Source organism: Chelonoidis abingdonii, chromosome 9, assembly GCF_003597395.2.
Source record: "Chelonoidis abingdonii isolate Lonesome George chromosome 9, CheloAbing_2.0, whole genome shotgun sequence".
Taxonomy (NCBI): domain Eukaryota; kingdom Metazoa; phylum Chordata; order Testudines; family Testudinidae; genus Chelonoidis; species Chelonoidis abingdonii.
In genome coordinates this window covers 7918668-7932862 of record NC_133777.1, presented here as the reverse complement: position 1 = coordinate 7932862, position 14195 = coordinate 7918668, and the positions used below count along the sequence as shown (strand labels likewise).

Sequence of the window (14195 nt, the reverse complement as noted above, 5' to 3'; positions counted from 1 at the left end):
AGGAAAAGGATCATAACTTGTGTCACAACGAAATCCCCACCACCCTGACCAACAACAGTCCTACCCTCTTGGGAGGCAGAGGTGCAAGCTCTCTGACTAGCCTCTACTCCTAACGGAGCAAGCTCTGCTGGAGAGTCTGTCTTCTGTTTAGCGAGCTGTCAACGCTGCATGCTAGCAAACCTGAAACTGTGACTGCTGCAGTTTTTCCTCACCAAGCCCAGCTTCCCTCATCCAGCTATAAATAACCCTGGGAGATTTACACTCTGATGATACTTCTCTGAATACTTGCTTGAGTACTATACGAGCAAACACGAAACAAAGCACAAATCCATTCACCAGCTCGGAAATTCCCCCGCCCCCAGAAGCCAGGTGTTTCCAGGTGCAGAGAGCTCACCTCAGAGCCACAGATTAGAGCCCACTGAGGCCAGCTCAGATCACGTCTCTGCTCTGCCCAATTCACTTGCAGCAGCAGCACAGAGCATGCACCAAGACTCACTGGCTTCTCCTGCACTTTATTTTGGCCCTGAATCAGCGAAACTCTTTAGCACATGCTTAACTTTAAGCACATCCTTGAATCCACCCCTACTTGGCACTTAAGGGGGAATTTTTCCAAATGGGCTTAAGTGACTTGGGAGTACATTCACTTGCAGGGGTGAATTCCCTTTCAATGGGTCAAAAGTCAACAAGTCTGGAAAATCCCACCCAGAAGCACATACTTGAATTCCATCAAAACGAAAGGATTTCAGTGCTTTGCTCAGTCAGGGCCTTTTAAGAGAACTCCGCCTCCTGCCCAAACCCCCAGCCCCAACAACGGAATGCAGCCTTGTCCAAAAGGAGAGCCCTTTGCTCCCGCACTTCCTGCTGGGTGCATTCACCAAGTCCAGTGCACTGATAAAGGCCATGCAAGCCTCTTAGGGCTAATTCAGATGGAGTGAGATTCCAGGTCTCAAATTGCCATCCGGCCATGCAGTATACACGGTCCACGTCCAGCTCCAGCTCCCCATTCAGAGAAGCGGTTCGAGGTGTGTGTAGAGGACGGACGACATGTGTCATTCTAAGAGAGTCCTGTTGCATCTGTATCCAGCATGAGTCCTGTGGGTCTGGGCTGGCTTTATAAAACACCAGCTTCCCTGTTTTTGTGCCTGCAAATGCGAATGAGCCAACATCTGCCTGCATGCCGCCCTCCCCCCCCCCATGAGATACCCGCATGCCTTTGTCTGCACCTGCAAATCATTATGCCCATAAAACTGCATCTGTACTCATTTGCGGGCACAAAAAGGGAGGCTGCTTTAAGGCCTCCATTGGGAGCCAGTGCTGAAAGTGGCTGTTAAAAAGCCTCTGTCTCTGCTGGAAACTGAAATGAGCTGGATCTGGTTTAAAGGAAGCTATTTTGCTTAATCCTTCTGCTGCCCATTTACCCACTATTGCTCTGAAGTTACCATAGTAACTACCAGCAGCATATACAATGCCGCTTCTATGCTACAGGCTTCAATGAAGCTTACAGCACAGTGATAAGTGACACATTCAGCCGGTGCCTAGGCAGGCTCCAGGTACCGTTCTGACTCGCTGTAGGCTCCCATCTTGGCCCTGAACAGAGGAGTCAGTCCACAGGTAGCTGGGGCCAAGTCAAACATCTTGGCACTATATTACTTAATAGATTGCATGTCCGCAGAGAACAGTCCCCTTGCAGAGAGGGAGGATGGTGCAGAGCTTTGGATGTTAGCCTGGGACTCAGACCTGAGACCGATACGCTGCTCTGGCACAGACTTCCCGTTTGACCTTAGGTAAGTCACTTAGTCCCCCTGGGTACAGCTATATGGCAGATAGACACCAGCAGCTGGCCATGTCAGCTGCTCCGGGCTAAGAGGCTCAGGCTAAGGGGTTATTTAACTGCAGAGTAGAGATTTGGGCCAAGGCTGGAGCCCGAGCTCTAGGACTCTGTGAGGTGGGAGGGTCCCAGAGCTCAGGCTGCAGCCCGAGCCAGAATCTACTCTTCAATCAAACAGCTCCATGAGCCCGAGTCAGCCAGCACGGGCCAGCTGCAGGTGTGTAACTGCAGTGCAGACATATCCTCTGTGCCTCAGCTTCCCATCTGTAAAGCAGAGATTACAGCACAGGGGTTTTGCAAACACAAAAACACACTGAAGACTGATGCACCCCGCTATACGGTCCATGGCAGGGGGGACTCAGCTATAGACTGAAAAGGCAGCTCTCAGGAATGGTTTCAGAGCTCCTGGTGAAAACCCCAAATGGAAGCATCCTTGCTGCTCACTCTTCTAGAAGACAAGCACAGGACCTGTCTCTGCTGGTGAGCATGGGGGCTTTGATGTTTCTTTTACACACACCCCAGCCCCTTCCCCAAACGTAGCTATCTGGTGCAGACCAGCAGAATAGCTGCGCTACCTCAGTGTCAAAGGAGGCACGCACAGGAATGACCTACTCCAGCAAGTTACTGAATTAGCTGCTGCAGCACAATATCCGTACAAGGTGTGACTCTCCCCCTCGGCTAGGCACACCCTGAAGGCACTTCCTAGCTCAGATCTATAAACCATGACTAAATCAAGGCATGGAGGAGAAACTATCAGGCTCCACACCCAACTCCCTTACTCTGGCAGTGCCATTAACATTGATCCAAGGTACCCTCAGCACTCACCTACAGTCACATGGATGACCACGTGCACAGCTGCTACAACGCACACACCGCTCGCGTGAGAGCGGTGACCTGCAGCTGACCCCGGCATTCTAGCTTGATCACTAGGGCTCTCCCCAGGAAGAGGAAAACAGTAATCTTCAATCTAAGGGCTCCCTGTACTCTGGCAGCAGTCTCTTGCTCCAGAGGCATACACATACTTAAATAAGCCCAACACTGTGCCAAGACTGGCCAGCACAGCTCCAAGCAGAGATCAGCTCTACCACTCTAGTGACCCCAGGGGTACGTGTCACAGCAGAGCTGTGTCGTTCTTCGGAAGCACAAGAATTGACAAGGTCAGTGCCAGGCACTGCTCCTGGCAGGTAGGGAGGTGCACTGTGATTGCCTCCTGACAAACACATGGACACCCCATTTCAGGGCAAAGGAAGGGGTGGGGGACAGAGGACTTTTTAAAGAGCGTGGGATGAAAGTTATAAAACCCTGCAACTCAAGACCTTCCATCCTGACCAGCTCCTGGTAAAGCACCCATTTCCAGCCCCAGCAGGCAGCTACATACATGTGTCATCTTGATTACCATCTCTCCCACACACTTGAATTCCAACAAGGTTTCCGCTAGAGCTAGAAACAAATGCTTCCTGCAGAACCCTGGACTCATCCCAGCTCCCCAGTGCACTGATCTCTAGCACGAGAAGCTTGAGGACCATGGGGCCAGATCCCCAGCTGTTGTAAACCCGGGTAGCCCTACAGTCTTCAGCATAGCTCCATCAATTTACGCCAGCCAAGGATCAGGCACATATGCTGCAAGGATCATGTCAGAATTCAAATGAGGCAAAGAGATGGTAATCTGAATGACATGATTTCAGGGATGCAGAGCTCAAAAGGCTTGTGAGCCTCATCTAACTTTGTCAGGGATTCACCAATGAAAGCTTATGCTCCAATACGTCTGTTAGACTATAAGGTGCCACAGGACTCTCGTTTTTTTACAGATCCAGACTAACAGAGCTACCCCTCTGATGCTTCATCTAACTCAGTCAACTCCTCAGAGCCACAGAAACAACACTTGCGCATGAGAACATGAGAGCTGCCATACTGGGTCACAACAAAGGTCCATCTAGCCCAGTATCCTGTCTTCCAACAGTGGCCAATGCCGGATGCCCCAGAGGGAATGAACAGAACAGATAATCATCAAGTGATCCATCCCATGTCACCCATTCCCAGTCCAACAGCAAGTACTCAGCTGCCTTAGTGTACATTTACACTGGGACCAATAGTACGGTATTCTCTGCACTGGTGCAGCTCTCCTAATGTGATGCTACCAATAGAGGAAACTGTCAATGCACACAAGGAACGAGCACACTGACTACCGTGTCCTCGAACACTGCTGAGTAGAGCCGCCATTGGTTGCACCAGCGTAGGGGAAAAGTTGGCAGGCATTCCTTGCGTAGGCAGGATTCCAGTCCCCAGCATGCCACCACAGGCACATCTCTGCATCCTTTATGTGGCGAGAGGAGCTATTTCCCTCTCAAGAGAAAGCCACCGACTGAATTTCTCATGCCACAACCTTGATAAAGTTAAAAACAGCCAATTCTATTTCCTGGAGCTGTTTAATTTCACCTCTGTGTATGCATGTGTGTGGTACCTCTCCCTACTGGCTGAGGTGGGTGGAAACTAGCAGGACAAATCTTAAGAACTGTAAATAAAGCTATTTGACTGAGCTGACCTTTGAAATGCAACCTCTGCTGCCTCATGGCCTATCTACTCCCATGTGCCAGCCTCAGGAAAGGCATGGTGCAGAGGAAAGCCAGAAGCGCTACAGAATCTACCATACAGAGGAAACTGGGAAGAGATTGGGAGCGTTAACAAGACTGTTGGCTTGAGGGTGGGGGAAAGGAAGTTAGCAACACCTCTCTAGAGGGTTTGCTTTTGTATCCAACAAGTTCTGTTAGGCCCTGGACAGGAGAGTCCGATCACTGATTTGGGGATGAAGAAACGCAAATGAAGGAGGTGGCTAGATGGGATACCCAGTGTTTCATCCAAGCCACAGAATAACAGTCAGATAATAGTTAGCTTTAAGGGCAAGATAACAGATCAAGTGTCAATCTCCTTAGCTAAAGGCACAGCCAGCAGAAGCAAAGAGGGGAGCTGGCTCCCAGCAGAGAGCCATGGCAATATTTGCACCACTCTGCAGCCTGGAAAAAGCAATCAAAGCAGTGGGGAAGAAATGCTAAGCGCAGTCCCCCACCCCACTGAGCACTTTTTATGAGAAGCCGTCTTTGTAGAATTTTTGCAGAAGTTGAAAACAAAGCGCGACAAGTGAACCAGGAGGAGAAAAAAAGCAGTTCATAAAAAGCCCCTTCTAGTCAGAGCTGTCTGCAGAGGAACAAAAAAAAGTCACCTGTTAACCTCTGCTGAATCACAGCTCTGAACTGCAGCTGGTTGGTTCCCTGTTGGGCACTCAATTCTAGTGCAACGGGACTTTTGTGCAAAAATAAACAGCCTGTTGTGCATGGCAAATGCTTAAAAAAAAAAATAAAGACAAGCTTAGCTGCACACCCTGCAGATTTTTCCATACTCATGCCGGCCTGTACACCTACCGCTGGCATTTCAACCCAACGCCTGCAAGTTTCCAGTATCTTTAAAAATAGCTAACTGGCCGCAAATACAGACCCCCTCCGAGCAAGGTTACAAAGCAAAACCGCACGGCATGAACTGACAAAGTTCCAAAGCCCCTTTTACCATCTGAACTGCTCTTCAGATCTTCCCGCCACGTGTTTTGGAAATTGCAACATATACCTTGTTTTTTGTCCATGGTTTCCCAGAAATGAAGAACAGAAACGGCACGCCTTGAAGCAGCTGGGGGGTGGGGGGGGGGGCGGGAGAAGGGAGAGATGTCTGCAGGATCCGGTGCACAGAGCTTGCTGCAAATAGCACCGCTTATTTTAAAAAAGCACGCATGGTCCAAAGTACTCAACAGCCCTTTCCGATGAGCTCTCTTTCCTGGCCTCCACGCCCCGTGCACAAACTAGAAGCAGTTAGATCATTCTACGTTTTCTGTCTGAATGTGCCGGAGGAAAGAGGAAAAGATAGAGATGGCAGAGTGCAGTGTTCCTACACAGGCAGCTGCTGAAGTTGGCCAGCTTCAGCTCAGATTACACTTTGAAAGCTCAACAGTTGTAAAAACTGCAAGCACATGACGTCAAACAGGAAACTGGACTGAGGCCAATTATGGAGGCCATTGAAGTACAGGATTTCTTAAAATGCATCCCATCGGGACACATTTTTGGACAAAGTGGGTCGTTAAACCCAAGCTGGATTTTAAAAGGCAGCTTTTACAGACACAACCCTTCCAACCAAATGTAGGAAATTTTAGATCAAGGGCAATAATGAAACAGTTAAACATGACAGCTGTGCAGACAGGCTAATACCAGGGCTCTCTGTTAGTTTTTTATGTCACCACGCACAACCAAGGAACACAAACCGAAAACAGAGGATTAGAATGCTATCCTGCTTTCCACAAAGCTGCAGGGCTCTGAAACCACACAGCATGGCCCATTACTGAAACGGTGTGTGCGTCACTTGAAAGGAGGACTGGCCCCTGCCCCTGGCCCCAGTGAGCTTGCATCTTGCTTTATTTAGAGTGCAAACAGTGAGACCTAATCAAAAAAAGAAAGAAAATGTAAGACAAGGACAAGGTTTATAAACATAAAGCTGTGTGCTTGCTTATGCCTCCACTTCTGTCTTCTTAAAGGGGCTTCACTGAATTAAAGTCTTACTGCAATAGAACCTGAGAATGCACCAAACTTTTTTTTTTTTTTAAACCAAAAACGTAGCATGCAGGGTTGTGTGTTTTAACATACACACCATTGTGCAACTATGACATTTCTGTTCATGGAAAATGCCTTGCCCTCCTTGTGATTCACCTCACCTATTGGAGCTTGGCATACCAGCCTGCAGTCCGTCCCACACTGCAGCCTGTGTCAGCAATACAACATAAGCTCCTTGGAGCAGGCAGATGCCAGCTGCTGTAGGAAAGAACTGCAACTGACTGCCATGACAGAAAGTCTGCGGTGAGGGGGGGGAAACAAAGGGCTTGTTTAAAGTTAATAAGATGAAGGCGCACCAAGCCATGCAGTCGAAAGCAAACATCAAGACCATTGCTTATGGTCCGGGTGTGTGTGCACTGAGAAGAAAGATGCTTGTATTTATTTATAGAGCAGGTGACATCCAATTGCTGTGCTTCTGACAACTATTACCACAACAAATAGTGCAAACATTGTTCCATTACAATTCCAGGCTGACAGCCATTCCAGGATGACAGCCATGGTGGTGTCTCAGACGTAAAAATCACTGTATGGACTATACTTGTAAATAAAGAGTTGGAGGTTGCAGGGGAAATCTCAATATTTTTGCACAAGTGTATGTAAAAAAAAAAAAAAAAGAGGGGGGCCAAAGCACGTTTATCCTCTCCCATCCCTCAAATCAGGCCAACCAAAGACACCTTTGTAATTACGCTTCAGCTTCAAGCTTTAATAGGGACATGCTTTTGTTTGTTTCCATCACGAGTCACCCTGGGAAAGATATTACATCAAGTTCCTTCTTTACCTTACACTAATAATAGAAACACCTGTGCCTGATTCACTCATGAAATATTTGCTAATTGTGTAGGCCAGGCTGGACCATGTGCACTGGAAGGAAGAAAGGTCAGAGATGGAGATAACTGTGCATACTTAACAAGGATGCTCTAATTTTAAGTAGTGTTTATAACATGGCCCAGAAGGACCGTCAAGGATGTTTGCGGGCAGGGGGGAGGGGATTTACACCCCAAGGCTACAGATTCAGGCTGAGATTTTCAAAAAGTTTCTTAAAACAGGAACTGCCAAACTGGATGAGACCAGAGATCCATCTAATCCAGTCTCTTCTTTGACATCATTCAGCACTGGATGATTCAAGAGGAAGATGTGGGATAATCTGCCGCTCATACTTGCTCTCATCCTGATCTTTAACATGGAGACAGACGTAAGCCCCTGAAGCCTGGGGTTTAGTATCCCTTCTCCAATTTTTAGCAATAACTACATTATAACAACTCTGGATGTTCTTGTTATCCATATAAACATCCCATTCATCTTTTAATCTTATTAAGTTCTTGGCCTCAACAACTTCCTGTGGCAATGAGTTCCACCGTCTATTTACACTTAGTGTGAAAAAACGTTTCCTTTCATCAGTTTTGAATTTAACACTTTCAGTTTCATTGAATGTCCCCTTGTTTTTGTGGTATGAGACAATGAACAAACTCCAAATCTACCTTCTCATGTCTCATTCCTGAAGCTGTGAAAATGTCAACCTTAATGGATGTGAGGAACTTGAGAAGAGTCTCAGTCAGTGTTTTAGTTAGTAAGACTGATAATATTGACACAAAAACTCTCAGTCCAAAGGTTTGAATGCTTCGCAGACTCCTGCACCACAAAGAATGTGAAGTAACTTGACATGCATCATGCAACATTTAGTACTCTGCAGTTAGACCCTTGAACAAAAGGCATTGTAAGTGTTTTACTAACATGAATTTAGCCACATGACATCCCCATGTGGTGGATGGCGAAATTGTGGCACGGGTGGGTTAAAGGGACTTGCCCAACTGAGTCCATGGCAGAGCTGAGAATACAAAGCAGGGGTCCTGACTCAATCTGCTCTAACCAGTAGGCAACACTGTAGTCTTCTTGGCTTTCAGAGCCCATGCTCTCTTCTGTACATCAGCAACCCTCAGTAAGTGGAAGAGCACACCCTAAACACAGCAGTGATCTAAAACAGAGTCCTCCCAACAAAGGCCTGTTCCACCACCTTTCCCCTCTAACCGGTTGCAAACAAATATGCTTTTGAAAATACTGAGTCAAGGTTAATACTTAATCAAGGATAACTGAAGACATGTATGGAAGATGCAGGGGCTTTTGAAAGAAATCAGAAAGACTAGTAATAACTGGCCCCTTACCACCAGTGGTAAAAACGGTCTCTTTCCTACCTCTTAAATGTTTGGGAGGGAAAAGGATTAAGAGTCCCTTAAATAAGAAGCATAAGGCAACGCTATACAGATCTGCCAACTGGAGCTGTGCAAATAACCAATAGTTCAGTTCACTAAGCAAAAAGTTAAAAATAATTAGCTTGGAGTTGAACTAAACATTTATTTCAATCCAAAACATTTTTTCCCCCTGACTAAGGGCGAGGAGGGGGAGAGAGAGACTGTTTTGTCTTTAATTTTTTTAATTTTAAACAACCTTTTTATTTGGAATATTAATTGTTTTATTTAAAAAAGTAAAAAGCTTTAGTTTCAGAAATGTCAAAACTATGTCAAAATGTCCCATTTTCAAGTGGAATAATTTGACAAATTTGACAGAGAAATTCAGGAAATCTTTTGGTCGACCCAAATCTGCATTTTTTTGACCAAAAATTTCATCCAGTTCTATCTCCAAACACAGGAATTTTTAGACTAAACTGACAAGGACACTGTCTTTGTTCTGTGTCTCCAGGGGCTAGCACAGTGACTGGAGCTGCTAGGTGCTATCACAATAGAAGTAGGAATTGATTATACAGGAGGCTGGGGGCAGGGTGAGGGTTAAACAGCCAAGCAGAGTTGAGCAACATAAGTAACCAGCATCATACAGACTCCTTAAACTCTTGAGGGGATACAGACTTTGCAATTAAAATACCATGAAAGTTCCACTTGGGAAATTTCATGGTCACTTAGAGACTGTAGCAGAAAATTCAGCTTCTATAGCACGTCTATATCTACACCGAGCGGGCTGCATTCAAGAACCCATAACTGCACAGAAGGTTTCATAGAAAGGACCATAATCCAGACCCCCCCAAATTGCTCTAGTTATGGAAAGCGGGTCTGGTTTTAATAGAACCTCTTAGCATTTCTCTATCCTACAATAAAAATGCCGTGTTATAGCTTGATGCAGTCACATTCCTCTTAGCAGACATATCTGTGTCTCCCTACAGCCAAATAATCAGAGCGAACAGTCTAGTCCCAGCAACAGACAATCCCAGTGTTACAAGATGCCGTACTGTGCTGGGTTTCTACCGGTCTACAGTAACACACACTTTGCGCAGCCTGCAAGGCAGCTACAGTTTCCTCTGTACATATGCAACACTGATGCCCCCTAGGGTCCGAGCCTGCCCCATGCAAAGGAAATCCAACAATCCGTGTGTCACAATCGAAGTCTCATGTGCTCTGGCAAACTGCACCTCAATCCCACAGCAAGGCCTGTGGATTCTGCTGCACACTAGTGTGGCGGAGAAGAAGTTCTGCGGCAGCTCTATTTATATGCAGGCTTTCAAATGAATCCAATATGAAAATACAGTCACCTCTGGGTTAGTTATTTGAATATTAAAATCAATGCTTTGCTGTGCCCAAATTGCCAGTTTTCAATACAACAGATCACTGCACTGATGATGCCTGACTGCAATGCAGGTGCTGGAAGTCAAGGGAAACCTGGGGGCTTTGGCAGATGCAGCTGGAGCTCTGGGGTCCTGGAAGCAGCACCGGATTTGTGGGAGAAACACATTAGCTGCTGCTCCCACTGAATGTGACCAGCAGCAAAGTAGTTCACAATATTGACATTTAAATTGCCTGCTTCAGGTCTCAGAGTTAATCCTCCATCAAGATGCATGGAGCAGATAATACCTGTCTGAGCTACTGGTTTGGTCCATCTGCACTTCCAGGTAGACACCACTGCACTGGTTACATTCTCATGGCGTCCAGGTTACCTGCACAACCACAAGTGCAGGGAAAAAAGAGGTTGCGGTTCTGTTTGTTTTTCAAATGCAAGCCGAGATTCTCAAGCACAGGGCTGGTTCTGCAGCTGCAGGACTACTGCCTACACATGGCTGTGATCATACCACTAGGATCAGACCCAGAGCTGTGAGGAAGCTTCCCACTTATAATGAAGACCGATCACCCCTCTAGGAGGAGATGAAATGAGGAACCACTAGCGGGTGTTTGTACGATGCCTTAAATATGCAACATTGCTATATATGTGCTAAGAATGTGCAACAACGGCTTATATGAAAGCGCAATAAGATGACCAGATAATGTTTCGGGTGCATCAAGGCAGAGGGACAAGCACAGCTCACGGCACAACCTGCCCCGCAACACACAGGACAGCCACGCCCATCCACATCCTCAGCTCTTTCCATGACTCCTTACATCAACGCCCTTTTCCATGGCCGGATTTTCAAGCTAGTTCTCTGTCCTTGAGAGGAAGGCACTCACTCGCAGGAGATTCCTTTCCCAAAGAGCCTGCTCAGAGCAGCAGCGTTGGCCACGCTTCCTCCCACAAACAGAAGTGCTCTGACTCAGACTCAAGCGGACGTCGGTGACCGCTCTACAGCAGCGCATAGCACTAAACCACCTGCCTACCTCTCCTATTCGTACCGCTCCCCATCCAGCTGGGCACAGTCCCCCTGCTTGAAGCTTGCACACAGACCTAGTTAAGCATCTTCCTATGCAGACCCATCCATGGGTAAGCGCGCCCCTTGCTGACAGGCTGACTCCAGAACCCAACCCCTCAGCTCCGCGGTGCAAGGTTTAGTCAGGCAATACAAAGCCCCAGCTGGTAGACCCCTTACCCTTATGCAACCTCTAGTCTGCACACTTGCACTGAACAGCTAACCCTAAAGCCTAATCTGCACACTTGGCTGCACTGACCCAGCTGCGTGCACACTTGTGGGGGGAGGGAAGCAGAAAGGGGAGTGGCATGCAGCCACAAGACAAAGATCTAGAAAGCAACCCCAACCCAAATGCATCTTAATTGTTAAGCGAAGGCAAGCAAGACTAAGAGAAAAGCAAGTTCTATGCATCCTCTCTCTCTCTCTCCCTGCCTCGCACCTTGCTCCAAGACTAGAAAGGTACCCAAGCACAGAGGTGCTTTCCATGGAGAGTCTGAAAATCCAGCAGCTCATTTATATTTTGAATCCTTCCAGAGAAGGATTTTCATCTTTACTGCAAGTTTAAGGCTGACTGGACACCGACTGTAGCAAATGGAGCTGGGTGAAAAATAAGCAAACTTTTCCCATCTGCAGTTGTGTTCCCTGAACGCAGGTCAGAGGCATAGTGAAAACAAACACAGGTGTTCTGTCTGGCCCACAGACCACAGTCAGGCCCTTCTTCGGAAAAAGCAATTTCCAGGCTAAGAACAAGGCGGGCTGCTGCGTGGAGCATTTAGAGGGAAGTTTCCCCCTGTGGGGTCATAACTGTGGCGTCACTAGGCTCTGTGGTTATTGCTTCTCAGCACTCCAGCTCAAACACACAGTTTACACGTTTTGGATTGTTTATCCAACTGCTGGCTTTGCAAACGCCCCTTGGGATCCGAGAGTCCAGCTCTCCCTCACAGGTCCTGCAGCAAAAGAAAGCCTGTCAGAAGCAACAAGTATATTTGTGCATGAAACTCCAAAGATTCAAGGAGGTGCCACTTGTACGATCAGTTGTCTGATTCTGTTCTCACTAAGGCAACCTTCTCCAACCAGGAGAGGCTAAGAAGAAACACAAGCCTGACAGAGCTCACCACAAGTGAAAGTCTTTTTGTTAACAGCGGTACAGATGATTTTTTCCTGCTTCCAGTGACAATCTACCAAATGAATCGCTGCTACTTTTTTTTTGGACATAACCCCAAGTTAAGTACATCTTCAGAGGAGAAACTATATTCATTTGCACCTGGCTGCATCATCATTTCAATCCAGTGGGAGGCTTTGATTATATATTATAGAGAAAAAGAATTCAAACTGGGATGTTGAACTGACAGTCCATTGAAGATGACAGACCAATGCAGCATTACATTTCTCTTTAATTTATAGTGGACAATATCTTGTGTAACTCTTCTCCTCATTTACACTAGTAGTTATAGCTTAGACACTGTACTTCCTCCATTCCCATATCAAACCAACTGTGACTAAATTTCCTGTCCCCGCTATATTCCAATTAGCTTTTATGCGCAGGTACTTTAATAGGCTCTGTCAAGTCTTATACACTAAGCTCTATTTGACTCTATGCATAATAGAGAAAAAAAAAGTTCGTTTTAATTCCTGCTTTGGCCCCAAGTGCCCCACAAACCTTTCAAGAGGGATTTCTCTACCCCCGTCAGCTGGATGCAGTCGGAGTTTGGAGGATACCCACATCATTGCGGAGATCAGTGGGGGTGCAGGGGAAAAAAAAAAAAAAAACAGATGATATTGGTCTAGTTCTCCATAAGCAGCCACTGGCCTTCACCTTAGGATATCAGCATCTCCATTCTTACATGCAAAAGCTCTGCATTCAACAACTGCCAGGTTACGGACATTAATCCTAACCACTGACAAGTAATGCTGCCAGGTCATAATGAAAGAAGTAGGTGACCAGCTTGGCCCATGTACCCCACCAGCAATGCAGCAACAAGAATTAAGAGAACAAGTCCTCAATTCAGCAAGGTACTTAGGCACCGGCTTGACTTTAAGGACAGCAGTAGTCTCACCAAAGTCAATGGCGCTGCTCACATGCTTGAAGGTAGACACATGCTTCAAGTCCTTGGTCAATCAGGGTCTAAGTACGTCAGTGAAAAGATACTTCAGCCCTCAAACAGCGCATTTCCAAATGCCAACATCACAGTCTGCGCTGCAGAGCCAGGTCACGCTAGGTTATCCTAAATAGGAGAAGAGGACAGACAGCTACGCAATTCACTGTGTCAGTGTCATGATTTTCTGCACCTATCGGTTCCGTCTCTCAAATCAATTTATTTTAATTGCACAGAGTTCTTCCCAAAGTGAAGAGGAAATAAGCTATAAGCTTTGCAGATGTGTGTGTGTAAAATCCCATCTAAACAACTATCACTCTGCTCTGTGGAAACAGCTTTTGCCAGGCAGACAGACTAGTCCCAACATGTCAGCTCATATCCTGGGTCAAGGTCTAGCAGGCTGTGAGTCAACATAGCTTTCTTGGCTGCAGCCTACAACCACGGGAAGCCTTAGGCAGTCCCTACATGAGGCATTTAATAAAAAAAAAAAAAAAAAGCCTCCCGTCTGAAGGAAGCCCTGAATTAGCAGTGCCACGGGGGGCCATTCTGCAGGGAGGAATGTGAAAGTGGAGTAAAGAATGGAATGGAATGTACAGAAGTCAAAGTTTTAAAGATTAAAAAGGGAAAAACATGTTGGTTTTCTTCCATGTAATTGTTACAGGCAGAGCTCACTGAGGGGAAGCCACGTGTAAAATCCCAAGCGGGAAAACCCACAATTACTGCACAAGAAACTCCTTGTGAAGCCAAAACTCAAGTGCAAACTTTCCTTGCGACTTGGGCTCCATATAGAAAAAAGGAGTCAGATGCACATGACAACTGCCTGGTGGCAGTAGGACAACCAGTGTGAGAAGGAATGTGGTGGGTGTCTAAATGAGGAATATGTTGAGGCCAATACAGTTTGGATTCATACAAAATTCACTTACAACTTTCTCCTACAGTAGAACCTCAGTTATGAGCCCCTCGGGAATGGAGATTGTTCCTAACTCAGAAATCTTCCTAACTATGAA

At 46.6% G+C, this 14195-nt stretch overlaps 1 protein-coding gene across 2 annotated transcripts in view; it reads right to left on the bottom strand.

Moving 5' to 3' along the window:
- MAP2K3 (mitogen-activated protein kinase kinase 3) overlaps positions 1-14195 on the bottom strand; it is a 52865-nt gene that overhangs the window by 25053 nt on the left and 13617 nt on the right. The window contains exon 1 of one of the 2 annotated variants that reach the window (XM_032782957.2): positions 5444-5663. The exons of the other annotated variant lie outside the window; for it this stretch is intronic. Within the exon in view, the coding sequence (XP_032638848.1) occupies positions 5444-5459 (16 nt within the window). The 5' untranslated portion in view covers positions 5460-5663. Of the gene's footprint in view, positions 1-5443; positions 5664-14195 lie in introns of those variants that run through there. 2 annotated transcript variants of the gene reach the window in all.